We start from the raw sequence: 19,951 nt of genomic DNA, 5'->3' as shown, positions 1-19,951 counted from the left end.
ATTGAGGTTAAATTGTCAGTAGTCCTACATCTATATATATATTGAGGTTAAATTGTCAGTAGTCCTACATCTATATATATATTGAGGTTAAATTGTCAGCAGTTCTACATGTATATATAAATTGAGGTTAAATTGTCAGTAGTCCTACATGTATATATAAATTGAGGTTAAATTGTCAGTAGTCCTACATGTATATATAAATTGAGGTTAAATTGTCAGTAGTCCTACATGTATATATAAATTGAGGTTAAATTGTCAGTAGTCCTACATGTATATATAAATGGAGGTTAAATTGTCAGTAGTCTTTACAATCCTTAAATATCGATCTGGTTATCATTCTTATAGAATGTTCTGAATTGATCTACAGATAAAATGCAACATTTTCCATATATATGAATAGTAAAATATCATAAATCCTTTTTAAATTGAATGTGTACTGAAATTGCAGAAGCCCGGGGGTTATTGAAGGCCTGGCCTTCACTGATGGCTAACAAAGGTTTCGGCAATATCCCTTTATCTGTACAAATGGACAATACTTTTAAAGATTGAATATTGAACCTCATCATTGGGCCAAACCCTATGATGTGGGGCAAGACTCTACATTCATAAAGAAAATTAGTCCCCTTCACCAATTTGTACGCCTGACCAAAGATCAGCAATATCCAAGATACACTGTTTTAGTCTTCGAAGCTTTTAAAGTTGAGACATTGGTTTGGTTTGGTTTTATTTGCTTTACATCCTATCAACATTTAAGGTCATTTAAGGACGGCCTCTCGTGTGTGTGATATGCATGCGTGTGGTGAGTGTGAATGTGTGTTGTGGAAGGCTGTGGTATATTCGTGTCGCATCTCCTTGTAATAGTCTGGAACTTTTGCCGATTTATAGTGCTACCTCACTGAAGCATACTGCCGAAGATCCCCAGCAGGACACCCCACCCGGTCATATTATACTGTCAATGAGCAAACCAGTCGTCCCACTCCCAAAATGCTGAGCGGTAAGCAGGAGTAGAGACTACCATTTTTCAAGACTCTGGTATGTCTCGACCAGGGGACAAAACCCAAAGCCTTCCTCACAGGGGTGAACGCTTAACTAAAGGCTAAAAGTGAGGCAGTGTCAAGGGAGACATTAGGCAGAAGAAAGTTGTTAAGAGAAAAAAGAAAAGATCCCAAATTTAGTCACCTCTTACAATCATGCAATGGGGGCAGCAGGTAATTCTTACGCCCTACGTATACCTGCAAATTGAGACAACAAGCCTGTTATGGTACTGCATACTTAACTTAAGACAACTGATCAGCTAAAAAAATGGGAAACATAGATTCTTTTTCACCAAGAATCTCTTAAACCTATTTTGAAGTTGGCTTGTAAATTTTGTTTTGTTGCTTAAATTCAATAACTTTTGTTATTGTCAAATATCTTATCACAATTTCATTTTCTATAATCAACTTGGCTTTAAGGATAAAGTGTATCAGTTAGGTGGATACCAGATCCTTTCTCTTCAAACTTGATATCCATGCAGATCGAGGTTGAGGGATCTTGGCGCCCACCATGTTGTATGCTATTGGTTCCTAAGTCTAATCTTTTCAGTACTTTTCTCTTCTTTCCTCTTAATAATGATTGGTTCTATCAATATGTGGTATTCACAAAATATTATAATTAGTTCTGACATTGAGCATGCACAACTAGAGACAAAGAAGATCAGATCTAAGAATGAATAAACACATGAAATTTGATGAAGATCCATTCAGTACAAAGTTAACTGTCAAAATTCAAGACTGCCACCTTAGGTCGTTTTTCTGATCATGAGTTTCAAAAAATTGAGAACACATCTAAGGACAAGGGATTAACCTGAACATACAGAATTTGAAAACAATCCTTCTATTTAAGGACAGATGGACAGACAGACCATTGACCATGGATAAAGAATGAATTGAATAGCCAAGTACCATAAAAATATAAGTCACTGTGACCTACTTTTGAAATACAACATTCTACAGTGGAACCTCTATAAACCGAACATGCATGGGACATGACTATTTGTTCGGTTTATAGAGGGTTCGGTTTGGAGAAGTTGATCGAAAATGACCGGTCAAATTCCGGATATAATTGGTTGGAAGATGTGTTATTAGAATGCACCCGATTGCAAAATGGCACGTACATACTTAGACAATTTGGATTGTCTGAATAATATGCATATTATGAAAGTTAATCAATGTATATATTGCAGAATATATAAGAAAGGCAAATGACTATAACAATAGTTTTAAACAGTATTTTCACATGTACAACTACACTTTACGATCGGCCTACATTTTGTTACATCCGGTGAAGCCTCGTCATGTGGATGGGGCCAATAGTCCGATACAGAATATTTTACACATCAAATAATAGTAAAGGGTGTGAAGATCTTTTGTTTCAATATCAATTACAATTGATCAGATGATACTGGTCGTATTTCCGACATCGCTGTTGTTTAAAAAAAACATCACGGGCTTCTTTACGAAAACAACCCCTTTTGGGCCTCATTTAAATTAAATGCGAAACTCGGGCTTCTAGCTCTACTTGCATTGAGAAGATAAACGAACCGACGTGCTTCAATGAAGTGTGGCATTGTTTCATAATTGTCGTGTTGATTATACACTAGGCCTTCCGTCATAATGCCCCCTTGGGGTTTATATTGGATACCGGTACAAATCACCTACTTAGGTCCCGAGACAATAAGGCTTCACACAATACCCGTCACAGTTGTTGTTTCACGGTTGACTGGCCTGACCTCGTGTCATAATCGCTCAGGTAAGGCCGGTTTTCAGAAGTAATTTTTGGTATATTTTAACAGGAACCGGACACAAAATCAGTCCGGTGTTCGGAATTCAGAGGGATCGGTATTTGGAAGTTTTTTAATACTATAATAAAGAAGGACCAATTCCGTACAATGACAATTCGTTCGGTATGCAGAGGTGTTCGGTTTTTAGAAGGTTCGGTTTTCGGAAGTTGCACTGTACCATCAATAAACATAAGTGCATTAGCCAATCTGATTCTATGTGAAGAAGTATTAGGAGATACATAGTCATATATAGTCCTGTCTGGTGGACGGCTATACATTACAGATTAAATAATCTGGGCTAACTCCAGCTATGATTAAGCCATATAAGTTTCTATGGAAATGGACAAGGACTATATATTGAAGATTAAATAGACCAAATGTATCACACTAATGAGTGATTCTAAAATGTATTACTGGTAAATCTGATTAGATTTTAGCCTCTGTATTCTTCCAACAGCAAAGGAAATACAGATGTTTGTCAAGGCCATGAGCTGGCATACTGGCAGTACAGCATTGATTGAGGATTGAAAACATAGCTTTTAGTTGAAATTATATAGGTGGACCTTGTTGTCATGGGAATGGATCAGAAAATTTCATAGTGTCGAGGGAAAAGAGAATGTGAATGAATTTTCATGTCGAGCGCAATCAGTGGTGAGATGGCATCCATCATGGTGTCATCATTAACGGTTTTCTGTGTCCCTGCCAAAGGGCATGCCTAAGACGTTCCTATTCATTTACCTACAGCACAGTATTGTACATCACTATGCAGAATTGTAAGCAGAGCATGTAACCATGACCAAATATAGGAAGAGATCAAACCTTATAGTGGATTTAAGGCTCACATTTTTTTTCTTCTGGATATCAGCAAGTTTCACCATTAAATATCTGTCAATTACATGTACCCCTGTCAAATATATATATTTATTTATCTCATTAACAATATGCCTGATGATAAGCACGACCATGTCTATTGCAGTCAAATGCTAGCAAATGATGCTTAATTGCCCTGGAATAAACAACACCCTTTTTTTGAATCAAACTAAATGTTGCCTCTATGTCTCATCCTATACAATATGATACTTCCATGATATATCACCCATTGCATGATCGTAGGAGGCAACTAAATTTGGGATCTTATCTTTTCTCTTCTTTCTTATCAGCTTTCTTCTTCCTAATGTCTCCCTTGACAATGCCTCACTTTTGGCCTTTAGTTGAGCATTCGCCCCTGTGAGGATGGCTTTGGGTTCTGTCCCCTGGGCGAGACATACCAGAGTCTTTAAAAATCGTAGTTTCTACTCCTGCTTGGCGCTGAGCATATTAGGAGTGGGACGACTGGTTCGCCCGTTGTCGGTATAATGTGACCGGGTGGGGTGTGCTGCTGGGTGTCTTCGGCAGTATGCTTCAGTGAGGTAGCATTATAAATCGGCAAAAGTTCCGGCCTATCACAAGGAGACTTAACACGAACATACCGCAGCCTCCCAAAACACACATACGCACTCACAAAACGTATGCATGTCGCACGCATGGGAGGCCGTCCTTAAATGACCTTAGCTGTTAATAGGACGTTAAACAAAATAAACCAAACCAAACCCAGTTTCATAAATATTGATATAAAAATAAAAAATACAAGGAAATTTAGTACATCTAGCAAAAATGTTAATATAAACTATTTAAGCATTTTCTGAAAATGAAATGCTTTAAAATTCTGCATATTGTTATCAGTAATTATTGTGGATGTACCGTTTCATCATTGATTTAATCATTGATGCATCATTTAATAAGATGACCATCAGTAATTAAGTCAGGTACACAATATAAAAAATAAACAGTGAAAATGAGAAAACAAATTAGAATATTTTCATAAATTATACATCAACTATTACAAGGGTCTACAGTGAAGTTATGTCAAAGAATTGTTTGCAATTCTTGAATACACATATTCTACTGTTTGCTATACAGTGACAGAAATACTGCTTTAGTCTCATCAATAATCTCATTAAAACTTGACAAGCCAAAATTTGTTTTAAGATGCTGAAGGACACTTAATAAGAAACGTTGCCAAAGTAATTTCAACCAATCACCAACCACCCATTAATTTGTCACTTTCCTATTGTTCCTCTATTATCTGGTTCTTTTCTTTATTCGTGTCTTGCTCCCCAGAGTTTAGCAGGCTTCAACTTTTTAACAGGTTTTATGAAATATGCAGCTCAAGTTCTTGAAGAGTAATTAGCATACACATTCAGCTGAATTGCCATATTTTTTCTAGTCATGAAAAGATTGATGATTTTGGAATTTGTGATAAAAGTTGATGCCTAGTAATTTAAAGCATTTTGCCCAATATTTTTAGTTTTATATGAGTTTTCTCAAAAATATTTCAACTAGACTGTCAGTACAGATAAAGGACAAAGCTCTAACAAAATGCAAGTCTCTTAAAAATATAATGCTACAAAAGGGTTACTGTAATGTATTGATCAGACTTGGTAGAGAAATCCTGTATACCAAACTACAGCTGTCTACCATGATGGGGAAACTGTAATGTATTGATCAGACTTGGTAGGGAAATCCTGTATACCAAACTACAGCTGTCTACCATGATGGGGAAACTGTAATGTATTGATCAGACTTGGTAGAGAAATCCTGTATACCAAACTACAGCTGTCTACCATGATGGGGAAACTGTAATGTATTGATCAGACTTGGTAGAGAAATCCTGTATACCAAACTACAGCTGTCTACCACGATGGGGAAACTGTAATGTATTGATCAGACTTGGTAGAGAAATCCTGTATACTAAACTACAGCTGTCTACCACGATGGGGTAACTGTAATGTATTGATCAGACTTGGTAGAGAAATCCTGTATACCAAACTACAGCTGTCTACCACGATGGGGAAACTGTAAAGTATTGATCAGACTTGGTAGAGAAATCCTGTATACTAAACTACAGCTGTCTACCACGATGGGGAAACTGTAATGTATTGATCAGACTTGGTAGAGAAATCCTGTATACCAAACTACAGCTGTCTACCATGATGGGAATACTGTGATGTATTGATCAGACTTGGTAGAGAAATCCTGTATACCAAACTACAGCTGTCTACCACGATGGGAAGACTGTAATGTATTGATCAGACTTGGTAGAGAAATCCTGTATACCAAACTACAGCTGTCTACCACGATGGGGAAACTGTAATGTATTGATCAGACTTGGTAGAGAAATCCTGTATACCAAACTACAGCTGTCTACCACGATGGGAAAACTGTTATGTATTGATCAGACTTGGTAGAGAAATCCTGTATACCAAACTACAGCTGTCTACCACGATGGGGAAACTGTAATGTATTGATCAGACTTGGTAGAGAAATCCTGTATACCAAACTACAGCTGTCTACCACGATGGGAAGACTGTAATGTATTGATCAGACTTGGTAGAGAAATCCTGTATACCAAACTACAGCTGTCTACCACGATGGGGAAACTGTAATGTATTGATCAGACTTGGTAGAGAAATCCTGTATACCAAACTACAGCTGTCTACCACGATGGGGAAACTGTAATGTATTGATCAGACTTGGTAGAGAAATCCTGTATACCAAACTACAGCTGTCTACCACGATGGGGAAACTGTAATGTATTGATCAGACTTGGTAGAGAAATCCTGTATACCAAACTACAGCTAATTACCATGACGGAGAAACTGTTATGTAATGATCAGACTTGGTAGGGAAATCCTGTATACCAAACTACAGCCGATTATCAGGAGAGGGAATTCCAAAATAATGTCGAATAAATTCTGAACAAAACACTTAAAAATGAGAAATGGAAACATTTATGACAGATGAAGATGACCGTATTACACCCAGCAAAGACACAGACATAAATTACATTGTATGTTTACTTCCTCAATGCATATTTTAGATTTATTGTGTGAGCCATAAAAAAAAGTTCCTGGGGATTGTGGAAGAAGGCAATCAGTCATATACGTATTCAGCAAATGTCACCAAAATCAAAATTCTGAAAGGACTGAGATGTGACCTTTGACCTTTTATCAGTTAACACTTTGTAATCAATATAAAACCCCTGAATTATTGACCTGTCAAATGTGATCTTTATTTTCTCAAAATCCAAGATCGCAGCTGTCAGCCATTTTGTTTTCCTGATCAAAAATATCAACTAGGTTGTTTAACAAGGGACCAAAGGGAACCTACACATGAAGTTTGAGGAATATCGCGTATATCCCTCCAGTACTTTTCAAGAAATAGCATTACAAACTTCAATTCTCAAAATCCAAGATGGTCATCTGTCGGCTATCTTTTTTTCTGATAAAAAAATATCAACTGGATTGTATAACTAGGGACTAAGGGGAACCTACACATGACGTTTGAGGAATATCTCTCCAATACTTTTCAAGAAATAGCGATTACAAACTTCTATTCTCAAAATTCAAGATGGCCACCAGTCAGCCATTTTGTTTTCCTAATCAAAACAAATATCCAAATGGCACAATTAGGGACCAAGGGGAACCTTTACATGAAGTTTGAGGAATATCCCTTCAGTACTTTTACAAGAAATAGCGATAACAAACTTCAATTCTCAAAAACCAAGATGGCTGCCAGTAAGCCATTTTGTTTTTCCTGACCAAAAATCAATATCCAAATGGCACAATTAGGGACCAAGGGGAACCTACACATGAAGTTTGAGGGATACCTCTCCAGTTCTTTTCAAGAAATAGTTTTAACAAGGATTGTTTATGGACGGACAGACGACAGTCAGGCGACGGACCACATCTGATAATGGTGTGCTAAAAATCTGTCATTACATAGTTGTCATGTGATATAACTGATGTAAGCATAATCAATTACAGAACAGGCAGGGTATGTGGAAAGAATGCTGATATGGTTAGGATCTAGGGATTTGCAGCACCAAGGATAATTTTTGTGGGCAGGCAGAGATTTGGGTGAGTTTCACCATGAACCTGGCTTGCATGCCAGTTGGACACATGGTACCTGTGTGCATGCATGGTACTCATTTGTGTGTTTCATGTGACCTGCATGCCAGACGCTTGAATAATGTGCGAGAAGTTCCAGAGAGGCCTTGGTTAGCTCTGGGGCACAAACATCACTACAGGCTACCAATAGTTGTCAGGAAAATGTGAGATCATACAAATACTGGATTTGGGTGTGTTTCGTGCCCGGGGTCCTTTTGCAGAATGTCAGAATTTTGGCCACAGCCAGTGTTCAGATTACCAGCATGAAGGCAGCAACTGGTCCTAAATATGCCCTCACTTTCCTTGTATACCTTGCTCCATGTCTGCAGAAATGACAGCCCACATGTGGGTTGGTAGTAACAACACTGTTCCTTACCAACAAAACACCCGCTTCATGCCCTCAGCTTACAAGGGCTGGCATGACATGGCCATAGGTCCACAGTTAACCTACTTGAACTTTCTTCAAGCGGTATAACTGCCTGATGTGCCTTGTGGCCACCAAGGCATCCTGCTGGTGTTTTTGTGGGGATCTCCGTGGGAAAACTCACTCAACTTACCTGAATCATGTTTTGAGAATGTTCAAAAATTGGCTACGAGTATCTCAGACTTATTTTCATGCCTGCAGGCAAATTCAGACAAGATCCCTGGTGTGAAATACTGCCAGGTTCGGGCCATCTGTGGAGAGTTTTTGTGTCCCCTCAAGTAGTACGCAAAGGCTAGGCACGGAACGTTGTGACACGGCCTTAAGCCAATGCCATGAACCACGATATAAGAACCAAGGTTTAAGACTTTAAATTACCATGGAAAGGACCAAACCCTAAGCATTACCATGGAAAGGACCAAACCCTAAGCATTACCATTGAAAGGACCAAACCCTAAGCATTACCATGGAAAGGACCAAACCCTAAGCATTACCATTGAAAGGACCAAACCCTAAGCATTACCATTGAAAGGACCAAACCCTAAGCATTACCATCGAAAGGACCAAACCCTAAGCAAACCTTGATTGCACGTGTTAAAACCCAGCAATTGAATACTTCACCTGTTGAGCAGCGAAGTTTAAGAACTGCTGGAAGAACCTTGAAAAATAGCCCAAAACAGAGAATTAAACCTATTTTTCTTACAGGGGATTTTCTCCCCTCTGATAGCATACAAATCTCACCTCTATAGGTATACTTCCGGTACCACACATCGGATCACACACAACGTCACCAGGCTTGATCTCACATAATCTGTCGAACAAAGAAACATTTATATTACTGTAGTTTTGATTTCACATAATCTGTCAAAGAAACATTTAGTGTAGGTTTGATTTCACATAATCTGTCAAAGAAACATTCAGTGTAGGTTTGATTTCACATAATCTGTCAAAGAAACATTCAGTGTAGGTTTGATTTCACATAATCTGTCAAAGAAACATTTAGTGTAGGTTTGATTTCACATAATCTGTCAAAGAAACATTTAGTGTAGGTTTGATTTCACATAATCTGTCAAAGAAACATTTAGTGTAAGATTATAGATTCCAGCAAACAGCCTGCCATTGCAATCTCATGACCAATTACCTCTGGGTTTTTTAGAAGTGGTTAAACTAAGTCTCTTGTTTACTCAGAAGGAATATTTAGATACATTTGACCAAAATTAAGACATTAAAAGTGGGTCAAATTGACACAAATTTGATCACAACTTTATAGGCCTCTTATGTTATTCAGAAGAAGTTTAAATATTTTAACATATTTTACCCTAGTGAACTTGAAAATGTGTGTCAATGTCTTCATATATGTGAACAAAATTAATAATCATGATTGACCTGAAAATACTGTAGGTCACATATAATAACCATGCATATGTATGGGCCTTTTGGCTTTTCTGAATTGTTTGTTTGAAGGTTTTAACATACAGGTTGAGTTTATTTATTAACATAATTCATAATGTTACTTTCATAGGAACATATCACTAGCCTCGTATTGTATAATTAGGTCTCTCGCTTACTGAGAACTAGACATGTCAGCCAATTACCTATTGAACAGTCTTCAGATTGTATTTATTGTCAATATGAATGCAATCTGGGTGACAGATAAACAGTAATGCCTGTTAGGTTAGGACGTCATGAGCATTTATTTGTCAGCAAAAACTTTATCTTTTACAGACTGATACACTGGAGTGTCATTTCTACATTCTCTTTAAGGAGATCCAAGGTTTGGATATCTTTATGTCTAATTATAAGGAGATCCAAGGTTTGGATATCTTTAGTTTAATTAGGAGATCCAAGGTTTGGATATCTTTATGTCTAATTAGGAGATCCAAGGTTTGGATATCTTTAGTCTAATAAGGAGATCCAAGGTTTGGATATCTTTAGTCTAATTAGGAGATCCAAGGTTTGGATATTTGTATGTCTAATTAGGAGATCCAAGGTTTGAATATCTTTAGTCTAATTAGGAGATCCAAGGTTTGGATATCTTTATATCTAATTAGGAGATCCAAGGTTTGGATATCTTTATATCTAATTAGGAGATCCAAGGTTTGGATATCTTTATATCTAATTAGGAGATCCAAGGTTTGAATATCTTTAGTCTAATTAGGAGATCCAAGGTTTGGATATCTTTATATCTAATTAGGAGATCCAAGGTTTGGATATCTTTAGTCTAATTAGGAGATCCAAGGTTTGGATATCTTTATGTCTAATAAGGAGATCCAAGGTTTGGATATCTTTAGGTCTAATTAGAAGATCCAAGGTTTGGATATCTTTAGGTCTAATTAGGAGATCCAAGGTTTGGATATCTTTATGTCTAATAAGGAGATCCAAGGTTTGGATATCTTTATGTCTAATAAGGAGATCCAAGGTTTGGATATCTTTAGTCTAATTAGGAGATCCAAGGTTTGGATATCTTCATGTCTAATTAGGAGATCCAAGGTTTGGATATCTTTATGTCTAATTATAAGGAGATCCAAGGTTTGGATATCTTTAGTCTAATTAGGAGATCCAAGGTTTGGATATCTTTATGTCTAATTAGGAGATCCAAGGTTTGGATATCTTTAGTCTAATTAGGAGATCCAAGGTTTGGATATTATTATGTCTAATTAGGAGATCCAAGGTTTGGATATTATTATGTCTAATTAGGAGATTCAAGGTTTGGATATCTTTAGGTCTAATTAGGAGATCGAAGGTTTGGATATCTTAATGTCTAATTAGGAGATCCAAGGTTTGGATATCTTTATGTCTAATTATAAGGAGATCCAAGGTTTGGATATCTTTAGTCTAATTAGGAGATCCAAGGTTTGGATATCTTTATGTCTAATTAGGAGATCCAAGGTTTGGATATCTTTAGTCTAATTAGGAGATCCAAGGTTTGGATATTTGTATGTCTAATTAGGAGATCCAAGGTTTGGATATTGGTATGTCTAATTAGGAGATCCAAGGTTTGGATATCTTTAGGTCTAATTAGGAGATCCAAGGTTTGGATATCTTTATGTCTAATTAGGAGATCCAAGGTTTGGATATCTTTAGGTCTAATTTGGAGATCCAAGGTTTGGATATCTTTATATCGAATTAGGAGATCCAAGGTTTGGATATCTTTATGTCTAATTAGGAGATCAAAGGTTTGGATATTTTTATGTGTCTAATTAGGAGATCCAAGGTTTGGATATATTTATGTCTAATTAGGAGATCCAAGGTTTGGATATCTTTAGGTCTAATTAGGAGATCCAAGGTTTGGATATCTTTATATCGAATTAGGAGATCCAAGGTTTGGATATCTTTATATCTAATTAGGAAATCCGAGGTTTGGATATCTTTATGTCTAATAAGGAGATCCAAGGTTTGGATATCTTTAGTCTAATTAGGAGATCCAAGGTTTGGATATCTTTAGGTCTAATTAGGAGATCCAAGGTTTGGATATCTTTAGTCTAATTAGGAGATCCAAGGTTTGGATATCTTTATGTCTAATTAGGAGATCCAAGGTTTGGATATTTTCATGTCTAATAAGGAGATCCAAGGTTTGGATATCTTTAGTCTAATTAGGAGATCCAAGGTTTGGATATCTTTAGTCTAATTAGGAGATCCAAGGTTTGGATATCTTTATGTCTAATTAGGAGATCCAAAGTTTGGATATCTTTATATCTAATTAGGAGATCCAAGGTTTGGATATCTTTAGGTCTAATTTGGAGATCCAAGGTTTGGATATCTTTATATCGAATTAGGAGATCCAAGGTTTGGATATCTTTATGTCTAATTAGGAGATCAAAGGTTTGGATATTTTTATGTGTCTAATTAGGAGATCCAAGGTTTGGATATATTTATGTCTAATTAGGAGATCCAAGGTTAGGATATCTTTATATCGAATTAGGAGATCCAAGGTTTGGATATCTTTATGTCTAATTAGGAGATCAAAGGTTTGGATATTTTCATGTGTCTAATTAGGAGATCCAAGGTTTGGATATATTTATGTCTAATTAGGAGATCCAAGGTTTGTATATCTTTATGTCTAATTAGGAGATCCAAGGTTTGGATATCTTTATGTCTAATTAGGAGATCCAAGGTTTGGATATCTTTATGTCTAATTAGGAGATCCAAGGTTTGGATATCTTTATGTCTAATTAGGAGATCCAAGGTTTGGATATCTTTATGTCTAATAAGGAGATCCAAGGTTTGGATATCTTTATGTCTAATTAGGAGATCCAAGGTTTGGATATATTTATGTCTAATTAGGAGATCCAAGGTTTGGATATCTTTATATCTAATTAGGAGATCCAAGGTTTGGATATCTTTATATCTAATTAGGAGATCCAAGGTTTGGATATCTTTATATCTAATTAGGAGATCCAAGGTTTGGATATCTTTATATCTAATTAGGAGATCCAAGGTTTGGATATCTTTATGTCTAATTAGGAGATCCAAGGTTTGGATATCTTTATGTCTAATTATAAGGAGATCCAAGGTTTGGATATCTTTAGTCTAATTAGGAGATCCAAGGTTTGGATATCTTCATGTCTAATTAGGAGATCCAAGGTTTGGATATCTTTAGTCTAATTAGGAGATCCAAGGTTTGGATATTATTATGTCTAATTAGGAGATCCAAGGTTTGGATATTATTATGTCTAATTAGGAGATTCAAGGTTTGGATATCTTTATGTCTAATTAGGAGATCCAAGGTTTGGATATATTCATGTCTAATTAGGAGATCCAAGGTTTGGATATCTTTATGTCTAATTATAAGGAGATCCAAGGTTTGGATATCTTTAGTCTAATTAGGAGATCCAAGGTTTTGGATATCTTTATGTCTAATTAGGAGATCCAAGGTTTGGATATCTTTAGTCTAATTAGGAGATCCAAGGTTTGGATATTATTATGTCTAATTAGGAGATCCAAGGTTTGGATATTATTATGTCTAATTAGGAGATCCAAGGTTTGGATATTTTTAGGTCTAATTAGGAGATCCAAGGTTTGGATATCTTTATATCTAATTAGGAGATCCAAGGTTTGGATATCTTTAGTCTAATTAGGAGATCCAAGGTTTGGATATCTTTATGTCTAATTAGGAGATCCAAGGTTTGGATATTTTCATGTCTAATAAGGAGATCCAAGGTTTGGATATCTTTAGTCTAATTAGGAGATCCAAGGTTTGGATATCTTTAGTCTAATTAGGAGATCCAAGGTTTGGATATCTTTATGTCTAATTAGGAGATCCAAAGTTTGGATATCTTTATATCTAATTAGGAGATCCAAGGTTTGGATATCTTTAGGTCTAATTTGGAGATCCAAGGTTTGGATATCTTTATATCGAATTAGGAGATCCAAGGTTTGGATATCTTTATGTCTAATTAGGAGATCCAAGGTTTGGATATCTTTATGTCTATTAGGAGATCCAAGGTTTGGATATCTTTATGTCTAATTAGGAGATCCAAGGTTTGGATATCTTTATGTCTAATTAGGAGATCCAAGGTTTGGATATCTTTATGTCTAATAAGGAGATCCAAGGTTTGGATATCTTTATGTCTAATTAGGAGATCCAAGGTTTGGATATATTTATGTCTAATTAGGAGATCCAAGGTTTGGATATCTTTATGTCTAATTAGGAGATCCAAGGTTTGGATATCTTTATGTCTAATTAGGAGATCCAAGGTTTGGATATCTTTATATCTAATTAGGAGATCCAAGGTTTGGATATCTTTATATCTAATTAGGAGATCCAAGGTTTGGATATCTTTATGTCTAATTAGGAGATCCAAGGTTTGGATATCTTTATGTCTAATTAGGAGATCCAAGGTTTGGATATCTTTAGTCTAATTAGGAGATCCAAGGTTTGGATATCTTTATGTCTAATTAGGAGATCCAAGGTTTGGATATCTTTAGTCTAATTAGGAGATCCAAGGTTTGGATATTATTATGTCTAATTAGGAGATCCAAGGTTTGGATATTATTATGTCTAATTAGGAGATTCAAGGTTTTGATATCTTTAGGTCTAATTAGGAGATCCAAGGTTTGGATATCTTTATGTCTAATTAGGAGATCCAAGGTTTGGATATATTCATGTCTAATTAGGAGATCCAATGTTTGGATATGTTTATGTCTAATTATAAGGAGATCCAAGGTTTGGATATCTTTAGTCTAATTAGGAGATCCAAGGTTTTGGATATCTTTATGTCTAATTAGGAGATCCAAGGTTTGGATATCTTTAGTCTAATTAGGAGATCCAAGGTTTGGATATTATTATGTCTAATTAGGAGATCCAAGGTTTGGATATTATTATGTCTAATTAGGAGATCCAAGGTTTGGATATCTTTAGGTCTAATTAGGAGATCCAAGGTTTGGATATCTTTATATCTAATTAGGAGATCCAAGGTTTGGATATCTTTAGTCTAATTAGGAGATCCAAGGTTTGGATATCTTTATGTCTAATTAGGAGATCCAAGGTTTGGATATTTTCATGTCTAATAAGGAGATCCAAGGTTTGGATATCTTTAGTCTAATTAGGAGATCCAAGGTTTGGATATCTTTAGTCTAATTAGGAGATCCAAGGTTTGGATATCTTTATGTCTAATTAGGAGATCCAAAGTTTGGATATCTTTATATCTAATTAGGAGATCCAAGGTTTGGATATCTTTAGGTCTAATTTGGAGATCCAAGGTTTGGATATCTTTATATCGAATTAGGAGATCCAAGGTTTGGATATCTTTATGTCTAATTAGGAGATCAAAGGTTTGGATATTTTTATGTGTCTAATTAGGAGATCCAAGGTTTGGATATATTTATGTCTAATTAGGAGATTCAAGGTTTGGATATCTTTAGGTCTAATTAGGAGATCCAAGGTTTGGATATCTTTATATCGAATTAGGAGATCCAAGGTTTGGATATCTTTATATCTAATTAGGAAATCCGAGGTTTGGATATCTTTATGTCTAATAAGGAGATCCAAGGTTTGGATATCTTTATGTCTAATAAGGTGATCCAAGGTTTGGATATCTTTATGCTAGTTGGGAGATCCAAGGTTTGGATATCTTTATGTCTAATTAGGAGATCCAAGGTTTGGATATCTTTAAGTCTAATAAGGAGATCCAAGGTTTGGATATCTTTATGCTAGTTAGGAGATCCAAGGTTTGGATATCTTTATGTCTTATTAGGAGATCCAAGGTTTGGATATATTTATGTCTAATTAGGAGATCCAAGGTTTGGATATATTTATGTCTATAATAAGGAGGTCCAAGGTTTGGATATCTTTATATCTAATTAGGAGATCCAAGGTTTGGATATCTTTAGTCTAATTAGGAGATCCAAGGTTTGGATATCTTTAGTCTAATTAGGAGATCCAAGGTTTGGATATTTTCATGTCTAATAAGGAGATCCAAGGTTTGGATATTTTCATGTCTAATTAGGAGATCCAAGGTTTGGATATCTTTAGTCTAATTAGGAGATCCAAGGTTTGGATATCTTTATGCTAGTTAGGAGATCCAAGGTTTGGATATCTTTATGTCTTATTAGGAGATCCAAGGTTTGGATATATTTATGTCTAATTAGGAGATCCAAGGTTTGGATATATTTATGTCTATAATAGGAGGTCCAAGGTTTGGATATCTTTATATCTAATTAGGAGATCCAAGGTTTGGATATCTTTAGTCTAATTAGGAGATCCAAGGTTTGGATATCTTTATGTCTAATTAGGAGGATCCAAGGTTTGGATATTTTCATGTCTAATAAGGAGATCCAAGGTTTGGATATTTTCATGTCTAATTAGGAGATCCAAGGTTTGGATATCTTTATGTCTAATTAGGAGATCCAAGGTTTGGATATCTTTAGTCTAATTAGGAGATCCAAGGTTTGGATATCTTTATGTCTAATAAGGAGGTCCAAGGTTTGGATATCTTTATGTCTAATTAGGAGATCCAAAGTTTGGATATCTTTATATCTAATTAGGAGATCCAAGGTTTGGATATCTTTAGGTCTAATTAGGAGATCCAAGGTTCGGATATCTTTATATCGAATTAGGAGATCCAAGGTTTGGATATCTTTATGTCTTATTAGGAGATCAAAGGTTTGGATATTTTATGTGTCTAATTAGGAGATCCAAGGTTTGGATATATTTATGTCTAATTAGGAGATCCAAGGTTTGGATATATTTATGTCTAATTAGGAGATCCAAGGTTTGGATATCTTCATGTCTAATTAGGAGATCCAAGGTTTGGATATCTTTATGTCTAATTAGGAGATCAATGCTTACGTATTTTTAATTCTAATTAGGAGATCCAATGCTTGATAATCTGTAAGTCTATAGGATAGTAAAATCAGAGTCAAAATCCAATCTTTGATCACATCAGGTGTTTAACAGTAGGAATGAAAACATTAGAGCAAGAGTGTCAAACAGGTGTGAAGAGAGGAGAATGAGGAGACTTAACTGAATGTTGTTAGTACAACACATGTTACAAAGACATTAACTTAGCTGGAGTTATAATGGAAATCAAACTTTTACCAACATTTACCAGCTTTGGGACTGACAGAAGCTCAGAGACTTGACACTGTCTGGAACACAATGTCATAGGCCAGCATCAGAAAGTTCTAGACGATTCTCTAGGTCATTTCTCTGACGTAATATATATATGTATACCGACATAGACGGTCAGACGCATAAAAACGTCAGGTCTAGATCATAAGATTTGGATAGCTGGTCAAAAAGTTTAAAAGTCTTGTTCTAATGACATCAAATTGTACTCTTAATGTATTTTGAATTTTTTTCATATATAAATAATGTCAAAGCATATTTTTGGTTCATGATAGCTTATGTATGACAAATAATTCTCTTTATCTTTTTTTTCCTGGTTTTATTAACTAAGTAAAAATTGAAATAAACTTTCAATGTTGAAAGCTAAAAGATTATTCTCTTTTAGTTATATGTCAGATTGGAAATAAAAGTATTGTATGTATGTTAATAGCGGTTATCACAAGCAGTATCGGATATCATAATTATGTAATTTATTTTTTGAAAGATGATTGACAATGAGTGATGACAATAGTTTACCATTTAACATTTATTAGATGACCTAAATATAGTGTCCAAAATCTATATATAGCCAAAACAAAACTTAAAGTATGATAAACAAATCAATGTTACTAGAAAATGTCTATAATTTGGGATTAGGATGTGACATGATGTCACAGACAGGCATGGATATCACTATCACCCCCATAAAACTGTGAGGGAAATAGGTCTTTTTAATTAGTTAATGTTGAAGCAAAATGATATAAATGTATAAAATTGTTTTACATATTGAATTTACAAGCTACAGGAAGAATCGAAAAGAGTCACCCAAATAATTCCAACTCATGATCAGATTCGTAGGATATTTCTAGTCTTACCGTAGCATGCTGTAAGCAATAGTCGCCCGGAGAGTGGTGGGCCCGAAGGAGACAATATTCCTCTTGTGTAGACTACCTCGGGTGAGGGCCAAACACACGCGTATGTCATTCTCACTTATATTTAACACCACCTCAATGTCAAATTTTATCATATCTACATTCCAGTTGAAGTAGTTGTTGACGGCCGCCCCAAAATTAGAAGCAGCACACATAGAGTCAAACGTGTGATTTGCCCCTGCTCGCTTACACGTCACACGGAATGCTGGCATGTTTGGATCCCAGGATGTGATTTTAACTCTTGGTTTTTTGGTCGGTCCTTCTTCTGTTTGCAAATATGACTGAGGTTCATCTGGTTTTTCTGAAGGTGGTGAACCTGTCGCCATTTTGTCAGTGTCGCCAGAGATATTTCCTTCTGTAGAAGTTTTATCTGTGACATTTGCATCTACATCACATGACACAGTTCCTACATCTGATTGGCTGTCACCTTGACCCCCTTGTGACGGTACATTAATATCCTCTTTCTTTACAGTGTCTGTTTCTGGTGATGGGACATCATCTACTTTACGTTTCTTTTTATCCTTGCGCTTTGCTGTCCACAGTTTTTTACGAGAATCTCTGGCATCACGATCTTTTGGTTGTTTCTTTGGTCTGAAGATATTCTTAGTGCTGATTGGTTCTCCTAGATCAGCTGGTATGACAGAAGGACGAGAGGCGATGGAGTGAGGGAAGTCATAAACTTTATTCCAGGCCTGTAGTCCCACATCCCAATCCAAATCTGGTACAAGGTTCCGCAACTGTGACATACACTTCATCTGAAAATATAAAATTATTATATCACATACTTTTATAACATCAGCATATTTCTGTCTGAATGAAACATGTTATACTGCGTACATATGTATATGGCAGTCCACTGCAGGGCCATACAACTAGACAATTCACCAACATCTAAAATGCTGTCACCATGTCATTCGAATTTCTAGGATGGAGGCCATATTTTTTACATACCTGTCAAGTCTTCAAAAGACGATCATGGAGGAGAAATAGAAAGGGTTCTGAAAAACTACTATTGTCTTCAAATAAGCTTTTCATTTATCAATTAAAAAAAAGACAATATCGTTGTGAAACTGACCTGTCCACGTTTGGTGGAGATACATCAATGACATTTTTTCATATAGCCCCACACCCGAGAGGAACTGACCTCCTTCCTAGAGGCCCTATATATACACCACCCAACTAACAAGAGCTGTTGGGAGAACAGCATAGCTAATCTCGCAAATGTTTGTCAATAAATAATTAAATTATATTAATTGGTATGGTTTCGCAAATTGCATTAATAATATTTATATTATTTACTTACTCAGATTGTGTATTCATGCAATTTTCAAAACCATACCAATTTATATATATATGTAAATTATTTATTGACAAACATTTGGGAGACAAGCTATGCTGTTGTAGATTGAATGAATATATTAAATACAAATGTAATTGCTTTTGGACCTATTTCTTCAATTTTTTGATAAAATATTATCCTAATGAGAGTTGTCTCCCTTGAAAAATGTGGACCGGTGTAAATTGTCTAATGTGAGTATTTTCACATCGTTTTTATTTTCAGTTTCACTCCAAGAAGGGATAGTGTACTTCCAGAGGGACTCTTTTACCAAACATCAGCACCCTAGTACAATCATAAGGTGATGTGTTAATAGCTTTCAACACTTGCACAAAAATTTAAAAAATCTGTTTTTTCCCCCCAAAATAAATCTTTCAGTTTAACTCCGGCAAGGGATAGTTTAACCCCCACAGGGAACCTAATACCATGTATTACTATGCCTTTCAACACTCACAATATAAACTTAACACAAAGTCCAAAGATTTAAAAACATAACAAAAAAACACAGATTTAAAAAGAAAAAATCCATTTTGTTTTTAGTTTTACTCCAGGAAGGGATTGTCTTACTCCATAGGGACTCAACTGCCAAATATCAGCACCTTAGTACAATTATAAAGTGATGTATTAAAACCTTTTAACGCTTGCATCAAAAACTTAACGCAGAAATATTCTTAGTCCAAAAATTTGAAAAATCTGGGTTTTTTTTCAACAAAATCTTTAAGTTTAACTCCGGCGGGGATAGTTTAACTCCAAAGGGACTCTTATGCCAAATATCAGCACCCTAGTACAATTATACAGTGATGCATTAATACCTTTTAACACCTGCACCAAAGTCTTAACGCAGAAATATACTAAGACCAAAAATTTCAAAAATCTGGTTTTTTCCCCAAAAGATCTTTTAGTTT

General features: G+C 35.6%; 1 protein-coding gene across 1 annotated transcript in view; it reads right to left on the bottom strand.

Moving 5' to 3' along the window:
- The window catches only part of LOC117331768 (THUMP domain-containing protein 3-like), a 33,500-nt gene that overhangs the window by 9,405 nt on the left and 4,144 nt on the right, over positions 1-19,951 (bottom strand). The window contains exons 3-4 of the mRNA XM_033890646.1: positions 17,654-18,465; positions 8,972-9,041 (exon numbers count right to left, since the gene is read on the bottom strand). Coding sequence (XP_033746537.1) covers positions 8,972-9,041; positions 17,654-18,465 — 882 coding nt within the window. The remainder of the gene's footprint in view (positions 1-8,971; positions 9,042-17,653; positions 18,466-19,951) is intronic.

This window comes from Pecten maximus, chromosome 7, assembly GCF_902652985.1.
Source record: "Pecten maximus chromosome 7, xPecMax1.1, whole genome shotgun sequence".
Classification (NCBI taxonomy): domain Eukaryota; kingdom Metazoa; phylum Mollusca; class Bivalvia; order Pectinida; family Pectinidae; genus Pecten; species Pecten maximus.
The sequence above is the reverse complement of the archived record's forward strand: the minus strand, read 5'-3'. Positions and strand labels throughout refer to the sequence as shown.